This window comes from Gambusia affinis, linkage group LG19 (genome assembly GCF_019740435.1).
Source record: "Gambusia affinis linkage group LG19, SWU_Gaff_1.0, whole genome shotgun sequence".
NCBI classification, from domain to species: domain Eukaryota; kingdom Metazoa; phylum Chordata; class Actinopteri; order Cyprinodontiformes; family Poeciliidae; genus Gambusia; species Gambusia affinis.
The window spans coordinates 19,945,594-19,973,061 of NC_057886.1; the positions used below are offsets into that span (position 1 = coordinate 19,945,594).

Below are 27,468 nucleotides of genomic sequence, written 5' to 3' on the forward strand. Positions count from 1 at the left end.
GCTCCCTGGTGGTCCGTAACCACAGTTTGGCTGTCAGATGCCAAGGCTTCAGCAGATACGGGCAATTACACACAGTTTCCCAAAGCAAAGAGTTGAGTGTAAAGGTCAAACAGCACATGAACAAGCCGTGGGAGTACTGTGTAAAGTTAACGTGCATATACACATAATGTACAGACATCATGATCATCTACACAGCTGGATGTGGTTTTTTTTTTTTTTTTTTTCAAAGTCCTTGACAGTAAGGATGTTTTTCTTTATGTCTCTGAGCTCCATTCCCCTTTTTAGCTTTTTAAAGAGCGGAGAACTGGAATGAAGGTGAAAGGAGAATTTCCTCCCAGCTACTGTACAGCTGTCCTGTGGTCCAGAACAGCAAGTGTGAATGAAATGTGTATACAACTTCATGTGGCCTGTTCACACGGGAGAAATGAAACAAAAAAAAGAAAAAAAAAAAAAACGAAGAAAAATAGGAACACAAGATGATTTTAACAGCAGACCACAGTGGGAATAAAGAGAAGGCAGGTAAAGCCACCAGATCAGTTGGAAGTGTCAGAGTGGACGCTGCCAGGTGGACCAGGAGGGGAGGTAACCGAGGGCGGGTTGGTGGTGTCCTGCCAGCTGTTAGCCTGCAGCCAGACAAGGAGGGAAGCGGCACAGAGATGAAGACTGATGACCAATTTCTTACCTTAATGGGTCAAAATATGCTATCCGTGTCCTTGCTGAGGAAAATCTTGGTCAAATAACTGAGCACAATTCACATGCAATTGAAATATTAGTTTACATTTAAGGCCACAATTAAAATTATGACCCAAATAATTTGTGAAAAGTAACCTGATTAATGCTTTTTTTGCTACCAGGGATGATGGGGTTTGTAGTTTTGTTCCCTCACATTAACATCTAAGTTCTTCCACTAGAGCTACAAAGAAAACATCAAATGTTGCAGGATGATGCAACGAATGGACAAATTTAAGACAATCATATCTACTGCAACACCTGGAAATGTTGGCCACCTCTAAAGAAGTATAAAAATTAAGACAACAAAGTTGATAATGGCTTAATTTCTGAAAAATCATAATATTTAAAACAGCAATGAAATGTCATCAGTATGTATAATGTATGTAATATGCATTTCTTTAAACTGAATTTCATGTTAAAAATCTTCAATGAAAGGCAGAAAAGCAAGCTATTGAGCCAACATTATGAAGCTATCCGACTGGATGGATGTAATTTTTCAACCCAGTCTCACTCCCAACTCGTCATATATTGACACGCAGGGCACCCCTTTGGCGTCAATATGTGACGCGAGGGGTTTTACCATATGCCTTACCATAATTTTTTCCCTTAACCTAACCAATCGTGGGGTTTTGAAGGTTCGGCAGTGTTTGCGAGAACCCTTCGCGTGAATAATCCATGTAAAACATGCAACCTTCTCAAATCATCAACATGTGACGCTGAAGCGGTACCCTTCGCGTCAATATGTGACGCGTGGTGAGAATGTGTTGAATTTTTCCATCCTTAAATTTCTGAAAAGATGAAAATACAGCAGTGGTTGCTAACTCGGCTATTGAAACTATAACAACGCAGACTTCAAGCTACTTACATCCAGGCGATGAGGGGTGAAGAGGCCACTGCTTGACAACTCCTCATAGCCGCCCGTCAGGTGTGTAGCACGGTGCAGGGTATCCACCTGTGAAAAAACACCATTTGAAATATTAACATTTTTAAAGACAGAAGAAAATTTGTCATTAACGGGTCAACAAAGAGCAGCTGGTATCCACAAACTTCTACATAATGCAAGAGAAGTAGTGTGCATTCCTCAAGCCCCTTTTAGGTCACTTTCAATTGACAAATGTTCTGTCAGCTGAAAGGTCCCAGTATGGAACAGGGTGGTTTCAGTTGACCAACCAAAAAAGCCACATCATCATCTACGGGTGGAAAACAGACGCCCAACCACTGTGAGCGGAAAGGGCCCTACAGAGGTGTGAAACGAGGCTGACCCAATAAGGCAAAGATGGCAACAGGAAGTTGCAAAAAGAACAGACACAAAATTATCCTCCAGTGCTCGTCTAGTCTGAACTATTTTAATTCACATAAAGCAGTGTAGATAGCTTCTAAGATAATGGTTGAGGTTGTTTTTGTGAAGCCATCTGAAGCAAACCTTCAGTGCAACTAACCTCCAAATCAACTTTTTTTTTTTTTTTTGCTGATAAACAGTTTGCATAGGTCATTCAGGGTCGCATCTTAATGCTTCTGTGTGAAGTTTGACATTGCATCAATTTTAGTTCCACATTAATTGTGATGGCCCCTTTTGTCAAACGGTGCCTCCACAGCTGAATTCTCTTTATTTGTTTAAAATAGTACAACTTTTCATCAGTCGCCCCATTTGGGTATAAAAGCATCTCACCCGGACACACAGCCCCAGCATGGTGGCGAGTCAGGAGTTGGAATACCAAGTGTGGTCAACAGCGATGGTCGACTTTACAAATGAGTGATTTATTTGCAATGTGGATACGGAGTGGAATCTGAGTGGGTCTCTTCTGCTCTGACTATCGGCATACTTCAGGACAGAGCAGTCCTGAAGTATATATATGTAGCGACAAAGTTAATAAGTTGGTAAAAGTGCCTCTTTTGTTCGGACTACAGACCCGTTCAGCCCCTCTCATCCCCAACACTTGGCCACTCTCCTCAGTGTCTCTTGGCTCCACCCAGCTGGAAATGTTTTCAAAATGTCTCAGGCTCTGCTTTCAAAGGGGTAGGATTGGGGCATAGTTGCACTTTAACTGCCTTGCTGTTGCGGTTCCACCCAGATTAAGCTTAAACATCACCTAAGCAACCAGACATACCAGTAAGAGAAAGTGAAACCAAAAAGTAAGTTTTTGATTTGCAAGCCCCGTAATAAAGCATTACAACAGAAATCTGTGGATTTTGAACAAACGGCAAAACACCACTTTCAACAAATAACCACTGAACACAAACAAAACTAACTACTTGAATAAAGGGGTAATACAAAATGTTTGGATATGCATGAAAAAACAATAACTGGCAAAGATAGGAAGCTGTGATGCTGCTGCAGGAACAGGATTGCCAAGAGGCAAAGAAACTGACCATTAATCAAAGAGATTATTGGTTTGAATGCCATCTTTTATACGTGGGTTTGTCTCAGCTGCATGCTTTGAGTTGGACAGCCTTGATTAAGAGCTCTGATAAACCCTTTAATGGGTTTTGACGTATGTACGCAAGATAGAAAATCCAATACTTTCAATATCCCAATTCTCTCTAAAGAAAGAATGGTCAGTTTGCACTGTGTGGGGCAGGATCTAGTGGTAATATCAAAGGTTCAGTTAGGACGGGATCCGACGAGGGGTCAGAAGGAATTAGGCTAAGGGAAAATATACAGGGATGCTCTGCGGATGGTTTACACCACGGGGAGAAACTCCATCAACTCTGCAGCTGTCCTTTTTGCATACCTGCAGCTGTAGAGAGGGGGTAAAGTTGAGACCCTCACCATTGAGGGAACGTTGGCCAAGGTAGGTATCACCTGCATGAGAAAAGCTGTTTGACCCTGCTGACCCTTAAGAAAGCATGTGTGCATGTTTTTTTGATGTATTTAGTTAGATTGACCTTCTCTGTGCATCCATATGCAGTTGAAACCAGATCATTTAACACATTTTACTAAAAACTTTAAATCTAACTAAATATTTCCTGTTTTAGGTCAGTTAGAACAATTTATATTAGCTAAATGTTACAAAAATGGAATTTTTGTATTTATTCTCTTTACTTTCTATACATTAGTATTTCAGAGGTTTGAATTAATTAACATTAACGTGACTTTAAACAGCCGTGTCTTTATACTGGTAGGAAAGGTTATGTGTTCCAGAGAAGAAAAGTGTTTTTGTAATGTGTGTGTGTGTGTGTGTGTGCAACGCAAAAAAAAAAAAAAAAGTGCAACGGTGCTGGCTGAAGCAAGTTAAGAGATTATCTTTATCTATACTAAAATGAGACTTCCATCATCTGAAAGGTCAATAAAAGAGGAAGAGGTCATTACTCCAGAAGAAACACAAAAAGGCAAGTTACAGTTTGCAAATAACCACAAGCACAAAACTAAATGTTTAAGCGTTTCAATTATCTGGGTTACAAAGTGGTTCAAAATGGAAACAAAATCAATGTGATACCCACTCTGTCATAAAAACATGTAGGATGAAATTTCACACAATTATCGTCATTTATACTTGTGATTCATTCAGATTTTACTAGTTCAATTTCAACAACAAGATCATCTCTGAGGAAATAACTGTGGCTCACAGTGCAAACTAACTGCATGCCTGACCACAACAACTATTTTAGTCACCCATGGAAACTTTCATGTTCCTCCTTTGAGTGTAGTTGGTAACAGAAACATTAAAACAGAACACAAGATGTCTGCGCAATATCAAAAGTCAAAACAGCAAGTCACCAAAATTCCTGTAGAGATCTAGAAGGACAATTCATGACAAGAAAAGATATACAACTTCAGATATCTCACAAATAAGATAAAATACATGCAAAAGTCTTAAAAAAAACCTTAGCATTGTTGCAGAAAGACTTTCAGTGTTCAAGATGCTGCATGGCTTGACTAGTAAATGCATCAATACTTACTGTGAGATAATACAAAAGATATTCCCCAAGTTTTATATTCGTTTTATAATACGAAGGCTTATAAAAACAGAAAATGCCAGAAAAAGATCTGGGTGTATCCCGGAAACCAAAAAAAAAGCAGCAAAGGTTCAGAAACAAAAAATCTTCACCAATAAAAACCAGGAACAGGAAGCTTACTTGACTTGAAAACAGGTGCAATACAAGCATATGAGTTACACTGTGGACAAACTATTTAAGCAGAACTATGGAATGAGGTGGGATTGTGCCAATACCTGAGTTGGGTGTTGCTGGAGAGTTAGCCTGACTGGCTTGCGCTGACACATTCGCAGCATCCACCGCCGTTTTAACCGCGTACAGATTAGCTTCTTCCTGGAACTTACCGATGTTCTTCTTGTAGCGTATTCTCTTGTTGCCAAACCAATTAGAGACCTGAAGAACACATGAATTTTATATTATAAAGCAGTAAATAAACATTTGTTTAGCTGCAGAATCACCCCTAAAGCTAACAATAGGCAGCTATGATTTTACCCAGTTTGCATCAGCTTGTTGGCAGAAAATTGTCTAATGAGTAAGAGGTAAAGATGAGACTCTATGTGAGGGGAGCCGTTCCAAACTCAATTGGGTTAATTTGGTTTGGCAAATCATGTAGCCTGCTAACCCTCAGTGTACACAGTTGTTAAGTGTGTGATCCCCAAAGTGTTAGTGTGGACTCCAGGTCTTTTTAAAATCCATAAAGTCTGTATTTTGTGTGGTGCGTCCCTAGTTTTAGCTAAAAATGGCAACAAACCTGGAAGCTCGTAAATCAAATCTCTTTTTACCAGAAAATAAAATATTTCAAAGCTGTCGGGATTTAACAGATGGTGACCTTCAATTTGCTTTACCAGCAACTATTTTGGATATCAGCAGTGTAAAGTATTCACCTGAGACACAGTGATCCCACACTTTTTGGCCAGTTCCTCCTTTGCTTCCTCGCTGGGGTAAGGGTTAGACAAGTGGGAGTAGAAATACTCGTTCAGTACTTCTGTAGCTTGCTTGTTGAAGTTGCGTCTCTTACGTCTGACACACACAAAATAAATCATGAACAACAGGTTGGGCATTTGAACCACATGTCGGGCATTTGAAGTACATGTCAAGCACACAGGTGTGGTTTAATACAATCAAAACACAAAGGCAGACCTGGCGTCAAGGAAGCGCGAGCGCAAAATCATGACTGCCTCGCAGGTGCTCTGTTTGAGCTGCATCTGGATGGAGCTAAATTTACGGTGGATTATGGCCACCATGCGTTCAATCTCCTTGGGAGAGATGGGCCGTGTGCGAGACTGCTCCCTCAGCAGGTTCATTACATGGTTGGTGAATTCACTGCAGGCCTGGGAAGAAGAAAAAAAAAAGACAGAAAGGAGTTAAGTGCTATTGCTAAAAGATGGGATGAAGTACGTGTTACTGAAAGGTACAGATTAGGATGAGTCCTGTACTGATCAGATTAGCTTCATATGAAAAAGTATTAATAGGGATAAAACAGTATCTGCTGTTTCAGCTAAAGAATGACCTCAAAAACACTAATCCATAAACTTTATTTGATTTTTTTTAAACTTCAAAGTATGCAAAATCTGATATTTTTTAGCAACGCAAGCTGCCAGTTATTGATTAGAGCCAATCAAAAAACACTGGCCAATCTAATATCAGACTGATTGATTGATTAGAGCCTCTCTAATAAGTTTCAGCCATTTTAGACAGCAATGACTTTCTAAGTGCTACAATAAATAATAGGGCATTGAGGAATTGTTTCAGTTCTCATTTTACATCCGTTTTTCTCTTTGTGCATTACTTTTGTAAAGCCAAATAAAATGAACAAAAGGCAGGCTTAGTTCAAATTCAAAGGTTCCAGTCTGCTCAGGACAAACCTGTTCATATTTCTCCAGCTCAGAATGATATATCTGACGGATCTGGGCAAGTTTGGCTCTGTAGTCAGAGTGTTCAATGCTGCTGTCAGTGGGTGAGCCCCCTGCTGCGGCTGCAGCTGCAGCGGCTGCGGCCGATCCTCCGCCTTTCTCTGGTCCTGACACGCCCTCTGCAAGCAACATGTTGTCCAACCGCATGATTTGGGGGTCTGGGGGGTCTTCTTCCTGTACACCTCGTATACTCAGAACTAGAGAGAAGAGAAAACCCATGAAAGTCAGACAAGTAGACTCAACAACTGCAACTAAGAGTCATTATGAACAGACAACTGGATGTGACGAAGCTTTATTATTTTAATTATTTAATTATTATTTTGTTTATCGTACTGGGCGGATAAAGGGTGAATTTTCTTTAAAGCATGGAGTTGCTCTGAACAACCAGCAGAGGGCAGTGTGGTCTCTCAATGGCAGCCTGCCAGAGATAAGGGCATGAGGCATGAGGCCAGTAATAGAAGTGCATGTGCTGTCACTATGAGCCCCAGTGGCCATAAGTATAGTTATCAGTCGCTGCTCTCCACCACTGTATTATACCAGGACCTCTGTCAGCCTACAGCCTTGCTCTCATCTCTCTCTCATTCACACATGCATTTCCAGACACATACACACTCTCCCTTACAGACACCACTCTGTTACCAAAGTTTTAACTTCAGACTATAATCTTTTCTCAGGGCCTGCAGCTTTTAACACTTAACTAAATTTCTTCTTGGCCTCGTTGCGTTTCAATCATTCAACTTCAGAAAGTAAGCGTGGAAGCTTCTTGAACAATTCAGTGTCTTCACTTTAGTAACGAGAGTTGGAAACTTGTAGAAAATTACATGTGATAAATGATATGCAGTTCTTTAATGTATGTTTAAATCTCATTAAAGTAAAAGTTTTTTGTATGCAAGACTGTCATACAGAAGCAATAAGAAATAATGAACAATTATAATTATTAATGGAAAATGTTTCTTTAGCTAAGATGAATTAATTTGCATTACAATGTAAATATTGGTTCAACCTGTGTTCACAGGTGTATATTATTTTAAGTTGACAAGAGATTCAGATGCATATTATGAAAGTAATAGTAGTTAGTTTGAAATAACAGGGATAAATAATCCCTGCCTATGTGGTGTTAGATAATTTAATGATTTTTGCCAAAATGCAACATTTTTTAGAACTTGTTCAAGCTTCACTTTTACGTCAAATAAGTTTTTTGTTCCAAATTTATGTGCTTCTCTGTTCACTTAGTTACTTTAAAAAAAATATTATTTACAATAAAATTCTGATTTTATGTGTGAAGCAATCAAGGGCTACTCACTGGTGTTCAAAAGACGTCTGAAGACAATTTTCATTTTCTTTGCTAAGTTTTTCCACTTTATTACCAGGCCCACCTTTGCTTCTTTGCTAACTTTTCTTATTGTTTCTGCTTGCCTTTTTCTCTCCCTTGCCTTATGCCTCTTCTCCACCAAAGGCACATTCCTGCTGTGTTGCTCCCCCATCTCAGGGCTTAGGAATGCAGCAGGCCCAGTTGCCTGAACTAATGACCCTGATTCGCCCATCTCTTTCCCTCCTTTTCACTCTCTTCCACCCCTTTTAAAAACACAAACGATCTCTGCACTTTTTAGTCAGATAGCCAACAACTTCTAAAAAATGAGCCAACAATTAACAAATTAACTTGTTTACCAAAACTTTTTTTGCGAGTCTTCTGACTGAAGCTTCAAGGAAAATGATTAAGGTGGTGAAGACTTGTGGGTTTTTAAATCAAACAAAGTTTTATTTCTCACTTTTGCTGCCCAGTGAGACGTACAATGACCTACCGACAAGAGGGCAACTGCTGCTTTTGGAGCGTCTCACCTAACCACCCCCCTCTCCTTTTTTACTGTGACTCATTATGGCCCCCAGCTGTAGCCTAATGCCCCAACATTCCCCTAATTACTCCAATTAAGCTGTGATTACCCAGAATTGCACTCATGCGCAATCTAGTGGCCTAGTGATATTACAGCTGTTGAGATGAGTTAAAGATAATGTTAAAGAAAAGACTGTATCACATATGGAAAAGTAAAGACTACAATAAAAGTCAACAAAAAGCAAAATTAACAGTTTCAGAAAGCTGAAAATATCAGAACTGCATACTTTGGTGCAGTCGTTTAATTATGGCCAGTTACTTTTTTTCCACATAAATTATGTAGGTCTCCATTAGAATCCTAAAAAAACCCAAAAAAGAGCTGCAACTGCTAATCACTGATATATATATTTTAAGACAATAAGACAGGCTCACAGCCAACATTTATAGCTTTTAGAAATCACCATTATGCATATGTTACAAGCCTAGCTGGGCGGTGTGGCATTGGAAGACTAAGCGAGCAACACATACTATGAAATATTCAGGGTATCCAGCTGGGCTCTCTCTGCATACATAATCATTCTCATTTCTGCACAGCCAAAGTAGAAACATTGTGCTGTGCAGATACAAAAGACAAAATAAAAAGTGGTGCAGGTAAAGGTGAACAACTCAGCCAACAGTGTAGTGCTGTACATTAACTCCAATGCTTTCCTTACATAGGCATAGATAAGGCTTAAACGCCGTCAGTATATCATTGCTCAGCTCAGAGCACAAGCTTTATCCTTGTCTGTCTTTTCCCTCGCTAGCATCCCCTTTTTCACTCTGTCTCCCCCAACACATATCCCCTCCCCCCTCTCCCTTTCAACGCACCCTTACGACACATGCACACACACACACACACACACATACAAACTCTCCCTCTGCGCCCCCCCATACCCACCCCCTGTTCTCCATTTCAGTCGAGTTCTCCATGTGAGCCGCAATCCCTCATGCTGTCAGCCCCCCCTTTCCCTCTCTCTGTAGACAGACAGGATTAGCATTTTAATTGCATCAGCTCCCTTGGGTATTCTCAGCCTTTCACTGGGAGAGAGCAAGGGATCGGGAGAGAGAGAGAAGAAAAAAAAAAAGAGAGAGGGGGGGAAAGGTAAGGAGAGAGAGAGAAAGAGGGTAGAAGGAGAACCAAGGAGAATTGAAAAAAGGAGTCACAGAAGAAGATATGTGTGCAAGGAAGAAAGGGACTGAGAAAGAGGGGCAACAGAACTACACTGAATCTGGAGTACAGATGCGCCAGAGAGCAGGAGAGCCAGAGAGAAAGAAAACATTGAAAACCTCAGGTTGTCCCAGGCGCTACAAACAATCCAGATATGAGGATAACTTAAAATAGAAATGCTTCTGCTTTGAAGAATATAAACATGCTGCACAAATGTATCTAACAAAACTCCAGATACAAGTCTTAAATTTCCATATATTTAACTTTTGGAATAAGTACAGCGTTTCACAAAAACACATCCTCAACTTTTCCAGCTCGTTTCAGTCTTTAAGAGAAAATCTCAAGGGTTGGTTTAAATTTCTAGTTTCCAAAAAATACTCAAGCATAACATAAACACTTAATATTGCATCAATGAATGCAATGGCATACAAAAAAATGGCCTATAGGAAATTAAAAGAAAAAAAGTAAGAACTTCGGAGTCATAATTAAATAATATACAGAAGGAGTGCATGTAATCTTCAACTAGTGGTCTAAGGCAAAAATCCCTTTCATAAAATACTTTAATGCTGATTAAGGCACCATTTATTTCCATGCGTTTTGTGAAAGAAGCGATGCAAAGAGGGGGGTTGAAGTTTACCCACCCCTGACTCACCGTGGGGGGTAGTCGCAGCGTGGAGGAATGACGTAATGATGGCGTACGGTTTGTGCGACCAGACAGCTACAACGCTCCAAAATATTACATTTGAAGCAAACAATAGGATGGCTAGGCTAGGTTCACCCACTTTTATTGTTGTGAAAGGAACAATATGCAACTTTAAGTTCAAATTCTGTGTCCTAATAGCATTAATGCCATCAAGCAACTCCTGTTGGCTTGCATGTTAGGCTTCATCTCTGAAAGCTCACAGCTGTGTGGAATATTTCCATTTCCACTTGAGATTCATGCGTAGCCAGAAGCAGCTCCAAGTCGGCTCATTTTGTTTTGCTAAAAGAGGCAAACGTTCAGTCGTCTTGTTGTTTGTTCAGACATTTAAATCTCCTATAGATTAGAAATTTGGTAAATCTTTGATCAATTCCACTTTATATAGGAAATAAAAATTATGTGTAAGCAAACAAAAGAAAACATAATAAGAGATGAAAAAGAAAATGTTAGGATGTAAAAATTATTCCAAAGTAAATTTCAACAGCACAAAGATGGACCCTTTTTTTCCTGGAAGGCAGTATTTTTGTAAAGTACTGTCAACTTAATGAGCCCGATCCATATGCTCATTCCTACTTTAAGCAGCTCACACTAATCAGCATCTGTTTGGGTAGTTCACCAGAGTCCTGTTGCACAAAGCCCCCCACTCTGAGACACACACACACACACACACACACACACACACACACACAGAAACAGAGAGAGAAAGAGAGATGGAGGTACAGATTGAGAGTAAACACAGTGTGGTCTGACTAAAGTGTAAATGGGCGAAGTCACACCTTAGGCAAAGACAACACTTCAATCCAGCACATCATTAGTCAGCCATTAATTAACCAAAATGGGCAGGGGGTATTTAGGCATACATTATAACACCAACAAATATAAAGAGAAAACATATTAATGATTCTTTTAAATACACTGAAATAAGACAACAAACATTCCAGTTGCATTTTTTCATGAATTATTACATCTTTTCCCTTAAAAAACACTTAGTTTACTTCGTTGTAATTTATAATAAAAACTAGACACTTAAAAAATATTAAAAAAATGAATTTCCCAAGCAGTAAAAACTACTAATTATGTTCAAATGACATCAACGAGAAGAGTACTGCGTTAGCTTCAATTGAACACAATAGAAAACTTCAGGTAAATGCAAGGAAGATGACAGATTCAAATGGTTAAAATTTCCTCAACACTAGAAAATTGTAATTAGTCATACAGACTTAACTACCTGCGACAGACTGGCGACCTGGAGATGGGAACCAGCAACCCTCCCGACCCCATTAGGGACAAGGGTGAACAGAAAATGGATGGATGAATGGATGAACTTAACTACAGATGTCTGTATAACTAAAATGTTAAGAATTTTGCTACTTATTAATAGAAAGTCATGATTAATTAGGTAATGTTTGAAGATAAAACAATGAGTAAAATTGTGTAGAAATAATTATGGTCATCAAAAGCAGTACTGAACCAAAAAGTAAACTTTGAGTACTACTGTGGACCACTGACATGACGTTATCAGCGAAGTACATTTCAAGACAGAGAGAAATCCAAAGACAAGAAGAAAGAATTGAAAATGTCACAGGAGGATGAGGAGGATGATGAAGAGCACCTAAGCAGGAGGCTTGTTACAGCACTGCAAGGATCTTCCCCCAGTCAACTCTCATCAGGCCAGCTGCCTCCTGTGCTCATTAGCACAGACTCTTAAGGAGCTCCTAAAGACTTTGTGAAAAATGAACGCTCATTTGAGAGGTCGTTAATTTGCACTGTTATGCAAATTTGGTGGCAATTAAGCCATAGATCAGAGGAGCGGTGCCCATTTATAACAAGTGAACAAGCATTATGACACAGTCAGATGGTGCCAGAGAGAACTGGGGCGACATGGTTAGTCTGCTCAGTTCAAATGTACCACCTCAGTTCTGAATAAAACTAATTTGCTATTAACATGAATCACTGGGCAAAAAACCTGAGGTTTTGACCAGCATGACCTCTGGATTTGTGTAACAAACACAGGCAGATTTGCTTAAAGCATCAAAAGATTGAAAACAAAGTGACACAGCTCCCCAAAAAGCATCTGTAACCAAGACTTAAAAGTGACCTAACATGAATCTGCACAAATGGCATCAATCAACCATACAGCTACGCTGATTTACTGCATAACAATGTTTAGCGTCTTAGTGTTTGTGTTTACACCCCTCCCTCTGCCAGCCTGATGTTTCTATTTCTTCCTAACATTAATGACATGGTGTGAAATAGACAAACATATTGTCTGGGACAGCTATGTGCATAACAGCTAAGGGGTGGAAGACACCCATCAATTGTAATTAATCCTTAATTAGTCAGGATTAGGAACTGGGCTCAGAGACTCTCCCATCCCACTACCACCAAACTAGCACAATCCAGCTGAGACTTCATTTGCATATCTTTAATTAGTGATATGCTGACTTCCTTTAAGAACAGCACACAGAAGTGGTTTGAAAAGCACAGACATATCAGAAAGGGAATAAGTTACATTTGTGACAAACAAATAGTGTTTTTACTTGTATAAACTGAACATGTGCCAATCTGCGATGTTTTCGGCTGAATAGCCCAATTAGAGCAAAATGCTACAGCCTATAATTTTACCTCACCTGTGTGTTTTTTCTTCTTATTAATGAGTCTTATTTTACACCATAAAACAATAGGATAAAAATAACGTGAAACAAATACCCTTAAAACTGCTGTCCAGTATCTAAATTCAATCCCACAACAAAAAGTCCTGAAGTGATTGTGTCCCAATATGTTTATTCGTTTAGAAATCTCGATTCATACAAACGCAGAGTTAACAACAGACAACCCAATCAGTATTGCTGGTAAAACATCCTGATACAGAAAAGTCTGGTTCCTTCAGGAATAATGCCACATGGGGAAATCAACTGGCCCACACGCCATTAGGTCCGGGGCGCTCTTGATCCCCAGTTTGAGTCGGGGTGTGTGTCTGTGCGTGTGGGGGTGTCTGTCAGGGCCAGGGGTCTGTGTGATATTAGCCGTCTGCCAATCTGGCTTGGGGAATGGACACCAAGTAATTACTCTTGCTCTTACTGCCTCATCAATCTCTGTATCACTCCTGCACCCCCTTTAACACATTGTCTTTTTTCATCCTCTTCTTGAAAGCAGTAGGGGAAAAAATGAATGGCGGATGTCACAATACACACAAATTCATTGGATTTTTAAATAATAAAAGAAGAGTCACACTAATCCCAAGGATGTATTTAAGAGAGAAGTGTTAATTGAGCAACAATAGAAAGCACATTTAACTTAAAAACCCTAGAGATGGTTAATATGGTTCTTCTTAGGGCAACTATTTTTATCCTATAAACATTTTTAGCTTGCAATAGATTTAACATTTTTCCTCATAAAATATAATGAAATACCTCCCTTAGGTTCTTAACATCTCATAAAATTTTATGGCTCTATTCCAAGTTAGGCTGCTTGAAAACTAATAACAATTAGGCCATTTTAATGAGGCAAGTGATTCACATGACTTCATCAAGTGATCTCAGCCAAAATCTGTAGAGCAAAAATAATCAACTAAACTGGTGCATGTGATGTTGTTTTTGTGGAAAAGAGAATAAAGTGTCCCGAATCGAGTATCACTAGTTTGGTTTTTGACTCGCATTCAAAAGATGTTGATAAAAATGTCCCAAAATTTGACATAATGTCCTAAATATCCCCTGAGGTAGAAAAAAATATTGTAAAAAAAGATCACAGTATTTAGAGAAGATTGACTGATGCTACTTCACCCTACAGTGACATGACACAGTTCATTTAATTTCAGCAATTTAATGGAACATTTTTATACATTTTTGAAAAATTCAGATTCCCAAAATTAAGCTCTCTCTGTTGAAACAGCAGTAACATTTCAACAATGTTTTAGTAAGTTTGTTGTTTGATTTTACTACAATTTAAAAAAAAAGAAAAACACATAAAAAGGGAGAGGGAGTGCCTTTGAGGCTCAAAGACTTTTTTTGACAAATATGGGGTCCTTCTGGCACCAGTAATTAGATTTTTGTTACAACAACTCAATTAATATGATGGAGTTCATTACTCTCCTGAAAATGTACACAAAATGGCAAACAATGCACTAATACACTGGGATTTTTAAGTATGTGCCATAACTAAAAAGAGTCTGGTTTAAAACAACAACAACAAAAAAATCTCAAACTACAACTGGCTCACCAAATTCCTCAGCATTAACCAGTTCAGCAGGCTTCCCAGTGGTCTTTAAACCAGTCACCTCACAGCAGGAAGCTGTCTGGCTTGATCTTCAACTGCCCACAGACTAAATGCCTCTTGTACTATAGGTCTGTTTCCAGGGTCAAAGCAGGGATTTTAAGAATTTAATCCAGTAACCTTACAATAGTTTACCACATTTTCCTTCCAAGATACAAAATAACACAATCACAACTGCTAAGGATTGTGGATTATGAATAGATTATAAGTTTGAATGGAGAAGAAACTCTGCCACTGCTGCATGCATGCATGTTGTTACTGTTCCTCTGGGACACAACTCACAGCCTTTAATTATTAAAGATCTGTAGATTAAATTTCTTTGAACTAGAAGCGACTGTAATTCAGTTTCAGAGTTTAATCACAATGAAATGATTATAAATTGTGTTTTCAAAATCACAGTTTGCAATTTTGACCAGAGTTCTCTTTCATCCTCGTTCTAAAAAAGCGAACACATAAAACAAAAATAATAAGACTGCATGAGAAATATCAAGTTACAACATGATGCAGTTACATATTTCCAGAAGGTCTGGAGTAACTCTCTGTGAGCCAATTTTTTGCAGTTTTATTGGTACATATTTTATTTTTCCGACTGGAAATCCTTTCCCCTCTCCGACATACACACACTCAAGAGTCTGGATCAGCACAGACATTTCCACAAAGTTTGGAGTGACAGTTCGTAGCTTTTAAACTATGCCTGCTACGACACAATCTGATATTAATGCTGAATTGGTCTGACTTTTCCGTTTTAAAAGCATTTTGCTTTTTGCAGTGGCCAAGATCTGTATCCCCAGACTGCAGCAACAGTCTAGCAGAAGAAGGACTTTTATTGACAACACCGGATGTGATCTACATAATAGCTCCAGCTTTTGACCCCACAGTGGAAACATGCATAACAAAAGGCCAAGATTATTGTGGATGGATGGATACTAAATGATAATAAAAAAATAAATAAAAAAATCCTAGTTAATAATTTTTGTCTGAATAAACATTTCTCTGAATGAACTTTTAGTTTAAGGACTAGTTATTTCACTCACCATCTAGTCAAACAATTTACTTTGTCTAATGATGAATTTTCAACAATCACCCAAGCATCATATAAAAATATAGGCCAAAAGAATAATGCCACCATATTCCACATTTTGGCAGAAAAAAGAACTATACACACATAAACCATATAATAATTAATATGTTCTTATTCAACCAACATGCTTATTTCTTCTAAGAAATTAACCAGGCATCGATAAAAACATACATTTTTACCAGTGAAAGAAATATTCTTCATTGGAAGAAAACTTTTTTTTTTTTCAGATCAGCTTTATTAAGCCTGTATCTAAGCGTATTTAGTTTCGCAAAAAGAATGCGTGATACTTTTCTTGTTTTAAATAAAATGCATAAAAACGCAATTAAAGTTTTATCTGAAATAACTTCAGTCATTTTAATAAACTAAAAATGTAACGACTCTATGAAGATAGGGCCTTCTTCACAAGACCCTATCTAGACTAAAAAGGCCTAAGTGTGTGTGGGGCAGACAGCAACCAAAGTCCAACAAAATAGTTGATGTCACATGTTCATGAGATCATCTTATTTGTTGCAGACAATTTTGTGTTCCTGAGGAGCGCTGACATGCAGATTTATAAACACACTTCCAGCATCAGTTGATTAAACTACGACACTAATGCAAAACAAAGATAATCTTTCTCTTTTCACTTTACACAGTTCTACATCCATAAAACTATCAGAGACGTTTGTCAGACAGCTCATCTAGATGTACAAGGTTGATGGTTGTGAACTTGTCCTTGTGATGGGGTAGGGAGAAGGCCTGAAATAATACTGAAGTCCTTAAAAAGGTAAAAACAAACAAAAAGAAATATATAGCTCTAAAATAACTATTGCAATACTATTTTTGCAGTCATTTAAAACATTTCCAAAAATAAACAGCTGTAAATATTCAAGCTTGAAAAGACGGACTTGATAAACGTGGCAGAGGAGAGTGAGTGACAGACTCACTATTGGCATGTTAACATCAAAGGAAATAAAAGTAAGGAAACACATGCCCAAAACTAAAGGACAACTAATGGACTGCAGGGGCTTATCTGAGGAGCTGGTATTAGTTGTCCCACTGCACCATGAGCTATTTTCTACAACAAATACCCACGGGAACAAGAGAGTAAAAGAAGCGAGTTGAAGCAAAACCACAGACTCTTCTTTGATCATTCGCAGAGTCCCTTCAAGTAATTTCATGTCCTCCTTGTAGTGCATCTTCAATAAAGCATTGACAAAAGTTATAGTTCACACAGACAGAGGTCATGTTTCATGTGGGAGCTTAGAACAGCACTGGAACTGTTGTAAAATGGGGGTGTTTTGGGGTGGTGGCAGAGGGGGAGGGTGGGTACTGACATTTGCGCAGAACATTTCCTTTACAATGAAAACAATCTAACCAACTGCAGTACTCATAGGAATTCACCTCCCCTCCCCCATAACCCACCTCCCCTCCTCCAACCCCAACCATTACATTACCATATCAAAGCCCTGAGTTCAGAGTAAGTCTTCTCTTTCAAGAATGGGAGCGAGGCAGCGAGAGGGAGGGGGAGAGGACAAGACCGAAGCAGTAGGAGTAGAACCAAGACAGAGTTTGCTTTTATCCCTGTTTGGTGTGTATGCATCAGTGTGTGCAAGACATATTGTGTACATGGTTGTGCCGACACATCTTTTGTTTATTAGTCGGGGGGAGGGGGGGATGCAAAAAATAAAAAAAATATGTAATGGCTACCAAAAGTACTATTGATTTGGGTTTCTGAAGGATCCAATGAAAAGTCATTTTACATTCCTCAGAGACAATGGGGCCTAAAGAGGGGGGATCTCAGTGGCCGTGAAATACCAAAGCAGGTACACGGTGCAGTTAGGGAGCTGCATGGCAGATGGCCAACAGAGTACAAGCAAAGCCAAAGTCTTTGCGTTTCGTGACTGGAATACTTTAAGTATGGCTCCAGTATTTACCCAACTGTATTCTTGGTGAGCTATTCTCTTGTGCTCACAGTACAAGTACTCACAGGTTCTACTGTCTAGTTTGCTGGGAGACCAAATGTGAAAATCAAAGTGAATGGCATTAGGGTAAATAAGACCACTGGTTGCCTGGGAAACAGTGTACCCAGCCCCAATCTCTCAGGCCTAGCCTTTACTTCCCTCCAATCACTAGAGAGCAATAATACATTATTGACAGAGGGCCACAACAGACAGCAGTGCAGTGTTTTCAAATTGTGTTTGAACAAGAGAGACTTACAGTTAGCCAAGGACAGTGAGAGAAGAAAGCATACAGCACAAGAGCATAGAGGAGCTGGAGGGTTTTGCAAACCCAACCCATTTACACAACCATAACCATCAATCTGCCATTCATATCCAGCCGCACCAAAACAATCTATCCAAAAACCGACTTGAATTGCCAACAGAGGCGCTACTGCATTGCTTATAATTGGCTATATTTCCCAATTTACAGTGTTTAACATTAGTAGAGACATGTATTTCTCAACAGTTGGACTATATATTAATAATGCAAGAGTATGTCTTGTCCACCTGATGTTAAGACAACAGTATATGGATCTGGATCGTGTCCCCTCTCCCCAGAAAGTGAAACTGCTGACAGGCATGCATGTTATATCACATAAAACTGTTTTCACACAGTCTGTGCAACATGAATATTGCAAAAAGCTATTGGGAGTGGAGTATTTGTTGGTCATTATATTCCAATACTCTACATGCCAAAAATAGACCCGGCCTGTTGAATGGAGTAGATAGATGCAATGTCAAATAAACTACAGGTGAAAGAGAGTTGAATGCATTGTATGGATACATGCAAAGGAGTGGTAAAAATGTGTATTTATTGCCAAAGTTATAATTTTTAGCAATATCACCATTCTATGATGTTATAGTAAGCCAATATTTACCAATTACCAAAAAGGTAAAACTATTCTGCACATCTCTGCTCCAGGTTAAAATGTAGATCTAAACTGAAGGATTAGCTAGTGAAGTCTGAGATGTTAGTTTTGGCATCATACTCATGTTTCAAAAGATACTGACTAATTCTGGACTCCATTTGTAGTCAGAACTCAAAAGTTCTACAGAGTTGGAAAAAAAAAATCAACAGGAAGGCCCTGCTACCCAAAAGTCAAAGAACTTTTAGAAAGTTGACATTGAGATCCAATGTAGCACCGGTAAGCTGTCGAGACAACATGTTTATTTTACAAGACACATTTGTAAGAATGAGTCTAAAAATCAAAGTTCAATTCTACGTTGAACAAAATGTGTAAAGTACAGCTTAGATGATGTTCAAAATCCCAACTTCTACAGCTACGTTAACCGGAGTTAACTTGGGTGTGACGTCATTCCCAACTCTAAGTTTCGTTTTTGTGGAAAACTGAACGCAGCATGTGATTAGTTACAGCTGTAAAGTTTGGATTGTTTCCAAGAAAGGAAGAGGTGCCATAAATCTGTGGTTTTAACCTGGTGCATAGTAATAATGACGCATCATTAACGCATCCACAAAATTTAAATACAATCTTTAGTTAACATCGTCCTAAGTGAGGAAATGCATAAAAAGAAAAAAAAAGGCTCTGAAGAACCTGGGGCAAAAAGCATTCTTTATCTCACTACTCAGTGCACACAACTAGAGCCCACTGGAAGATGCCGAGTGAAGTAGAGACTCACCTGTCTTTTCTTTGATCTCACAAAGAACGCTGAAGAGTGCTGGTTTCATTCTGTGACAGTTCAGGGCATGCTTCCTGTAAGACAGAAGAGGGAATAAAACAAAGAAGGAGAGAGGTGGGATTAGGGTAAACAGAACTCCATTTCAAGTCATTCCAAGTTTCTATTCCATAAAAAGTAATAGAGCAGCTGTCTGCATTATGCGCACAGAACTGTTTTGTGCCTTTGTAAGCATCGACACATCCTTGGAGCATCAATCCAAACTAGCAAGAGTAACATTGTCATTAGTACGCTTTGCACTGAAGAACAGGTAATGATGCCAAACCTCAAGGTCATCATTACTGAGAACCCGATTTCAGGGTTAATACGCAGTAATCTAATTTCTACCTGCTGAAGACATACTCAATCCATGAAACTAGATGGTGAGTTGACAGAGCCCATTTGGATTAGGATGCATTTTTAATATAACCAGAAATTACTTTTATCACCAAACAAACTGAAAGCTATCTATGTACAAATGCTCTATAGTTTACAGAAATGAGATCACCTCAGCTTATCTGGTTAACGCATTCCATTTAGCAACATACTCACTCCCATGACACTTTATAAAAGGATTAAAGAATTGAATGCTATGGCAGGTTTGATTTCACTCTTGCTCAATACAAGCAGTCTGCAGAGCACTCAATATTTATTTGTCTTGAGGTAAAAATGTTCATTATGGTGTCTAAATAACACTGAGACAGGTGGAAAAGCAGTATTCCGTCTTGTACATTTCTAATTCAATAGACCTCAAAGTAGCCCAAAATTACATGCTTGAGTGTCTAAGATAAATGACGACACAGCAATATAATCAAATTTAATAAAACCTTAGCAATGCACGACATGGGTTATGTCTATAGCCCCTTAATTTACACCATATTCAAACTAGAATACATACAGCAAGAATAAACTCTTGCTTCAAGTAGAAAAGGTGCCCTTTAAATTCATACAAATGCACAGTTAAGATGACTAACTCATAATCACTTCAGAAAAGCAACGTTATCCAAACCAAAAAGTAAAATACCCATGTGTTCTGACTTCGACTGGGGTTGCATATAAAACTGCTGAGGCAGGTGGTTCAGATTCATTCTGCTGCTCCGCAGGTGAGACAGCAGTGAATAAAAAGCTCATACTTAACAATACCAGGCAGCTCTGACGTTATCAATGGAATTAAATCATGGTTTATAATTTTTAGAATTGCTACAACTGCCTGATGGATAAAAGGGGAAACAAGTTGAAGTTATTGAAGCTGTGAGGGAGACTTTTGGGAACATATGAAGGTTAACAGTTAAAAAGCTACTTATTGAGCAGTATGGCTATGAACTGCACTCTCATCAGACTGATTTTACAACTGAAACTGATTAATTATATCTTAAATGTTGGAATTTTATAGTCATTTTAATAAATAACTTTTATGAACTCATAAATCTTCAAGTCGGTAAGGAAAATCACCACATTGAAATATTTTTGAAGCGCCGACAATTGATTTCAAAAGCCATTTGTATGGAAATAATACTTGCAAAACACTTTCGCCTTTCAGTGTACCATATTTGAATACTACTCAAACAATATTCATTACTGAATAAACTTTCAAGATTTACATGCCCCACGCTTTGAAGGGTGCATTCATATGCATATTTATATGCATATGAATGGTGTGTAAATGTAAAATATCCTAAATTGTAATGCATGTTACACTTCTGTTGAAGACCAAATGAATAAGACACAACTTTATTAGAAAATAATTTGCAACAGAAAGAAATTTAAGAAAAAAGAAACACTAAAATAGCTTTAAACAATAGATTATAGGTTTGTTTTTGATTTATTCAGGACAACAATTTCTATTTGAGCTACACAAAGAATGGAATCCCAATAGTACGCAGCATCTCAATCACAAGCAAGGACTGCAAGTATGCAAATATCTGACAAGACACTATATTTCAAGTGGGTTTTGCGATGGCAATACTGGTAAATATTGTGATGACAATACCAGCTGTGAACTTATGACAGTTTTCTTCTTTTCTTTCACTCTGTAACCTTTAGCATTTTGAGCACTGAGGTTTGTGTCCAACGAGAACATCTGCTGCTGTGAGATTGTCCAAGTGGATAAATATTACATTAGCATGAAAAATGAAAGCTCATACACTTGGAATATATATTTTTCAACTCCAAACAGTCTTTTGCAGTATGAATATTGCACACGCTGATATTGCAATGAGGATATATCCGCGATAAGTTGTGCAGTCTTAAATTTAAGTGACATGCATTCCCACTCTGCATATCAATAATGTAGTTGGCCACTTGAAGGAACTCCAACTGCCCTTATGCACCGAATATATATTTTTATTGGTTGGGATGCTGAAGCTCATAGTAAAGAAACTTGTAAGGAAAAAAACAACAAGGAAACACAGATTAATCATAATCATTATCGTCGCAATTTTCAGCAGCATTATTGCAAATATGCATCTTCCTGATAATTCGCAGCTCTAATTACAACCATAAGCAGAAGATCCTCAAATCCCATTCTCTGGTGAAGTGGGTTGTCACAATATCTCAAATTAAATTGTGAAAAGAACTATCTACCATTACAAAGACTGGTGGATAGTTCTTTTTTTAGCTGTGAAAAAAAAAATTAAGAACTATGAAAAGAGAACAGAAATTGCTTCATAACATGTCTTTTAGACTTGAAAAGTAAAATACTGGGAACACTTGTATAAAAATAAAGAAGCATCATTTAATATGGAGCCACTGGTTAACTTTTGCAACATGGCTAATGCATCAGATGAGCTTATAAACTGCATGTTGCCCTTACTACCATTAATCAACACAAACTATTTCCCCTCCCCTCCATCCATTTAATTCATTTTTCACAATGCTACTGGTGGCGCTATGCTTCTTACATGATTTCCTTCAATCCTTTTTACAAAGATTTTTCTGGTGCATGTTTGTTATGATGTTTTGAAGTCATAATTTTTAAAGTTGCTGAAATTATCTGTAAATATTACTTTCCAGGAGCTCTATATCCCAGGACTTGGCAATATGACTGAAAAACATATCACAATAAGTGCTTTATATCAGTTGATATCAATAACCAATGATATGACGTGATCATTAATGCTTTATGAAACATTTCCTCTCAAGCTATTATATTTATTTTTTCCTTTCACTCAAAGTTGTTTTTTATTTTTTAAGATTGCTGCTGTACAAGTTACTCAGCAGGTTTGCATTAGTTTACCGATGTGTGATGCCACCTCGTCAAGAGAGGTTGAGAAGTTACGCCTTTCCTCTGCCTACATTCCCCAGAATGCTGTGCCGGGCTGAACTATTGAACATGTCTATGTAACGATATATATTACTGTTATTGATTTATTGCCCAGCCCTACTATACTCCCTCCCTCTAAGTCCAACCAATCAAATTTAGACACAAGTGTACTGCATCTCCTGTATGGATTAGTGCTTTCCTCTATAGATGTAAACTTTCAAATGTCTTGCATGTGATCATCCAAGTTCAAGGTAGAAGACTATTCCCAAAAAAATAAATAAATCAGGAAACCACCTCTGGCAATAGATATGAGCCTAACCTTATCAATATCTATTGCCATAATGATAAAATGTTCAAAACAGCTGTAACCCCTGGACAACAACTCAGCTAAAGCTTGCCATTACATATAGTCAAGACGATGGTAGAGGAGACTGGCACCACAACAATTTATTTAAAGGCTGCCTGCAAATGATAGCACCATACTTATTTAATTTTAACTGATAATGAATTTAGAATGAAGAGTTCAAAATTTCAGTCTAGCTTTCAAAGACAAATCCCTTAATGTACTACCAATTATGTAAAACACTAAGTCAATATCTGCATGTGAGACAACATAAATTTATTTTACAAAATAGGACAAAAATTGAAGCCCACTGCGATACAACTGTCACTAAAGTTTACTTAATCAGATATATATGTTCTATATTTGGATTGGTTTACAGTTCTGAGGAGGGAGATCAAGTGAGGGGCCTGAAAAGTGAGGTGACAGAAAGGTGCTTGAGCAGCGAGGTCTGCAGCCACGTCCTTTGGGATTTGGTCCCTGTGAATGAAAACCTGCCTATTGTCTGTTTTTGTATTGTTCAGTCTTGCTGTTTTTAAGCAGGAAACACCAAAATTTCTTAGGCAAAAACACTGATACGCTGTTAAGAAAAACATGAGTGTACGTTTGGTGAAAACCATGAAAATCAACATGATGCCTGTTATGGAAAAAACATGCAAAAGAAACATTTCAAAAATAAACCATTTCTTTTTGAAACAGCATGAAGCACAGAGAGCTAACGTATAACAACCAGTGATGAATATGAACTAGCCACACCTGGTCTAACCACAACTCCCATTTCTGTTGTAAACATCCTCTGCAGTTTTAAAAGAGGGAAGTGGCACCTACAAGACCCAGTCCAAAGGAATGCCTCTGCGAGAGTTTTGAGGGGAAAAAAATAAAAAATAAATTATGTGTCTAGAACTAAATGTCAACTTCCTCCACAAAATCTGTCACTGCTCAATTTGAGATGGGGGAGGGCTGTCTTCACCATGGAGGGTATGAGCAGGAGGGGGGGAGAAGAAGGTGTGCATGCGGTCCAGTACTGACCTGTGCTGGAAGTTGAGTGGCAGGCCACCCCCTGCCATGCCCCCCCCTGCTCTCCCTCCCTCTGTGGGGTCGTCTGATCCACCCCAATGCGCTGGCGATTCCTCTGGCCAGGATCTGAGCATATGGTGACACGGTGAGAGGATGAGGGTGGATGGTGCGCAGGAAGGGTACTCTGCAACACCAACTTCTTGTGCTACCCTGACCACTCCCTATCCTATCCTGCCACATTACATGACAGGGATGTCATGTAACCATAAAAACGACTTTACACATTAAGACATAGATCATCCTGACCTAGGAAATGATTAACATATTGGCATACAGTGACAAAAAGACGATAAAATGTAAGTCATTTAGTATTTATTAGGACCTCCATCTGTAACAACATTTACTGTTTAGCGTTAAAGTTCCTCATGTTTTGGAATTTTCTCAACAAAAAACAAACAAACAAGTAAATTAGTTGAAAGTCAAAGGCACATTGTCACAAGGGCACGTCTGTAATTTCATTTTCCAAGTATGATGATAGAGTACATATAAAGTACGGTGGAGGTGTATGTGTACAGTAACTCCTACAATGCTTCATAAAGAAGTGCCAAAGTAGTACGTTCTACAGTGCAACTGATTTTTTTTGTACTTATAAATATGAATAATTTAGCTAAATACGTTCACAACAGTTCTGCCATTGCCTATTGTCAGCACAAACCTGAAATACAACAGATGAAACTGAAACATCAGCAAGAGCTATTTTAACGCAAAATTAATTGTGCCATGAGGTGTGATGAACTCTCCAAAGTAGTACTCAAGAAAATGTAATATCTCAACATTCATAGGCTGCCAGTATAGCATCATTCCTCCCCCTCACCACCATCTCATTAATAGAAACTCGATTTGCGGACAGCTGCACTTGCGTACACATTATAGGAGAATTGATTGCACCCAGCACACAATGAAAAGGATGAACACCAGCGAGGGAGGGAGTGAAAGGAGTGAATTAATTAAGAGAACCAGGTGGTCAAATGTTGGGTGGAAAATCACTAGCTAATGACACATCACACTGTGGCCACAGTCTTGCAGTGGACGGTTGTCTATTGTTGAAATACTGACGCTTCATTTGAAACTGACCTTATGCTCTGTGAGCCACATGGCAAATGAGTGCGAGTCAGTCACTCAGTGGGGTACATGCTGTCAATGAGCATAGGTAAAGTACTTCTAATACAAACATTACATTAAAAAAGAGCCGTAAATAAATGACACCACAAACACCACAGACATGCAGGACTGGGTGATGCCTGATCTTAACTTTATGTGGGATTTCCCCCCCCCACTTTACAGTTTGATTCCTGGGGTTATTACTACTATTTTGGACTGTAAATAAAAAGTAGTTTTTTAGTTAAACAAGCTGTAAAAATTATTTCGATAATATGACCGATTATAGTTTTATTAACGTTCTTTTTATATACAAATATTTCCTAATGTTTACAAAGCTGCTACTTCTCCATAGTTTCGATTTGATGAAAAGTTTTTTAAAACTTTAAAATTCATATTTTCTTCATACACAGGTAAATTAACACTAAATAAAACGTAACAAATTTTAGTTTGGGCTGTATTTTTGTTCCCCGGACCCTCCAAAATGTAATACTATCAGACTTTTTACCCCGATTTAATATTTCATTGGTAAACTAATTAGTACAGAGGATCGGTTACCATTTCCAATCCAGTATGATTACAAATTCTAAGTATTCCAGGTGATGTAATTTGCAGCAACAAGATTAGATTTTATTTCTCTTGTTTTACAAATACCCACACTCTACAGTGGACTCCGAATATGTTCAGTATATGCAGGCACAAAATGTACATTCACTTTCATACTTTGGTGCAAATTAACATCGCAGTGTGACGTTACATTAATCCCTCAATAACAAACTATCTCAATTTTAAATCCTGCAAGAAAAAAACTGACTTTAGCTTAGCTATCATGAGTGGAAAATGGCTCTTCACAAGTCTTACCTGGCCTGTGCTTCGTCCAGGCTTTCGTCGGTGATGGCCATTATTTGCTGTAGAATATCTCCAATGTCTTGTTGCGGCTGACCGAGGGACTGTTGTTTCCGGACCGAGTCCGGATCACCGACATCGGGCTGTGATAGTCCACCGAGTCCGGTGAGACCCGTCAGCATCCTAGTCTGATCATCCATACTTTCAAAGAAAACTCGCCGTTTTCTTCAGTCGACGAACACAATCAAATAGCTAGCCTATTAGCTAGCCAGCAAAGTGTTTTCCACGATAAATCATACAACACTTATTCCCTTACCCGACAGCGACAATAGGCGATTAGTTTGGGGTTGTTTTCGCAAATCAAATAGCACGAACAAGCTTTACATTCGTCTGTATCTTTTGTTTCTTCTACTAGTTAATAAACGCGGCCAGGCTAACGGAGGCTAACCACCGTGTAAAAAGAAGCAGCTAGGTTAGCAGCAGTAGCCCAGCAGAAAGGCAGCAGGGACACACATGCACAGCCTGTGTGAGCGCCTCGCACATTTTCAGGAAAAATGTATAACGAAAATGTAGTCACAAACGAACATACGCGTCTTTTAAAATAGCGCGGTAATTTAGGAGTTATATCAGGTGTGAACACACACCGTTTCAAACCTTGTTGCTCCTATAAAAAAATGTGTTACCAAAACAGACTACGGTTTGCCATTGTTGTTGATGAGTATGTGGGATGTTCTTCAGCGGAGTGGTGTACGTCCCTTTGACCATTAAAACTCACAGCACCACAGAGCGCGATCTTGTGGGTGGGTAAATGATAAACTATAAATCGAGAGCATCTTTAGACAGAAAAGAAAATCTTATCTCGAAACATTTCCCACCGCATATGCAAATATTAGATCTAATTTACGATTATTTTACGCTGCAAAATCTACTAGTAAACCAAATCTGTGATTTGAATGCTGTAATAGAAGCCTGGTTATACACAGTTGAAATAATATTTTGTAAATCTCATATTAGAACGTTACATTAACTTTCATAGTCCAGATAAAACCTCAGCCTTTGACCAACCAAAAAAATAGTTATTTTTGCAAATCCCCAACCTGGGTGACTACATGTTAAAATAGCAGGAAAATGCTGCTGTACCTGTATAGACTTGCTAACTATGCAACTGACATTATAAGTTATGCAAAGTCACTGACGTTCATGTGCGTGTGCAAACTGTGCTAATTTCCAGAAGTGCTCAGTCCCAGAGCAAAACAGCTCAGGATACTGTCCCATACCCCTGATGAATGAAACATCCCATCAGTTTTCAGTATGAAAACGTTGACAGCAGATTGAAAACAAGTGTCCTTGCTTTTTGCAAACTGGGCAATTCTGATGTTGTTTATCACTCAGATCACAGAGACAGCTTTCCGAGACGAATGGCAGACTGAATGGATGTGGAGGAGAGCAGCAGCCAGCTCTGTTAGACTGAGAGGAGATGATGGGTGTGCATGAGGGAGTATGACCAAACTGACTAT

General features: G+C 38.6%; 1 protein-coding gene across 2 annotated transcripts; it reads right to left on the bottom strand.

The window, feature by feature from the left end:
* Positions 1-561: 561 nt before the first annotated feature.
* pbx4 (pre-B-cell leukemia transcription factor 4) lies at positions 562-26,710 on the bottom strand. 2 transcript variants are annotated; one of them, XM_044099632.1, is made up of 9 exons: positions 25,967-26,710; positions 23,960-24,073; positions 19,293-19,366; positions 6,534-6,778; positions 5,809-5,999; positions 5,553-5,688; positions 4,905-5,061; positions 1,598-1,684; positions 562-623 (listed from the first exon to the last, which is right to left on the bottom strand). In XM_044099632.1, exons 1-8 carry the CDS (start codon positions 26,149-26,151, stop codon positions 1,641-1,643), a joined length of 1,146 nt encoding a protein of 381 aa, XP_043955567.1. In that variant the 5' UTR covers positions 26,152-26,710; the 3' UTR covers positions 562-623; positions 1,598-1,640. The 2 variants fall into 2 exon arrangements, with proteins under 2 accessions (XP_043955567.1, XP_043955568.1); XM_044099633.1 differs by lacking the exon at positions 23,960-24,073 and having other exon boundaries at positions 25,967-26,708.
* Positions 26,711-27,468: the final 758 nt, after the last annotated feature.

Excerpts from the sequence above, each read along its gene's own strand:
- pbx4 (XM_044099632.1), bottom strand. The coding sequence starts at position 26,151 with ATGGATGATCAGACTAGGATGCTGACGGGTCTCACCGGACTCGGTGGA. Across the intron at positions 19,367-23,959 it reads CCACTCAACTTCCAGCACAG|GAAGCATGCCCTGAACTGTC; the intron begins GTCAGTACTGGA and ends TCTGTCTTACAG. Across the intron at positions 6,000-6,533 it reads AGCTGGAGAAATATGAACAG|GCCTGCAGTGAATTCACCAA; the intron begins GTTTGTCCTGAG and ends TCTTCTTCCCAG.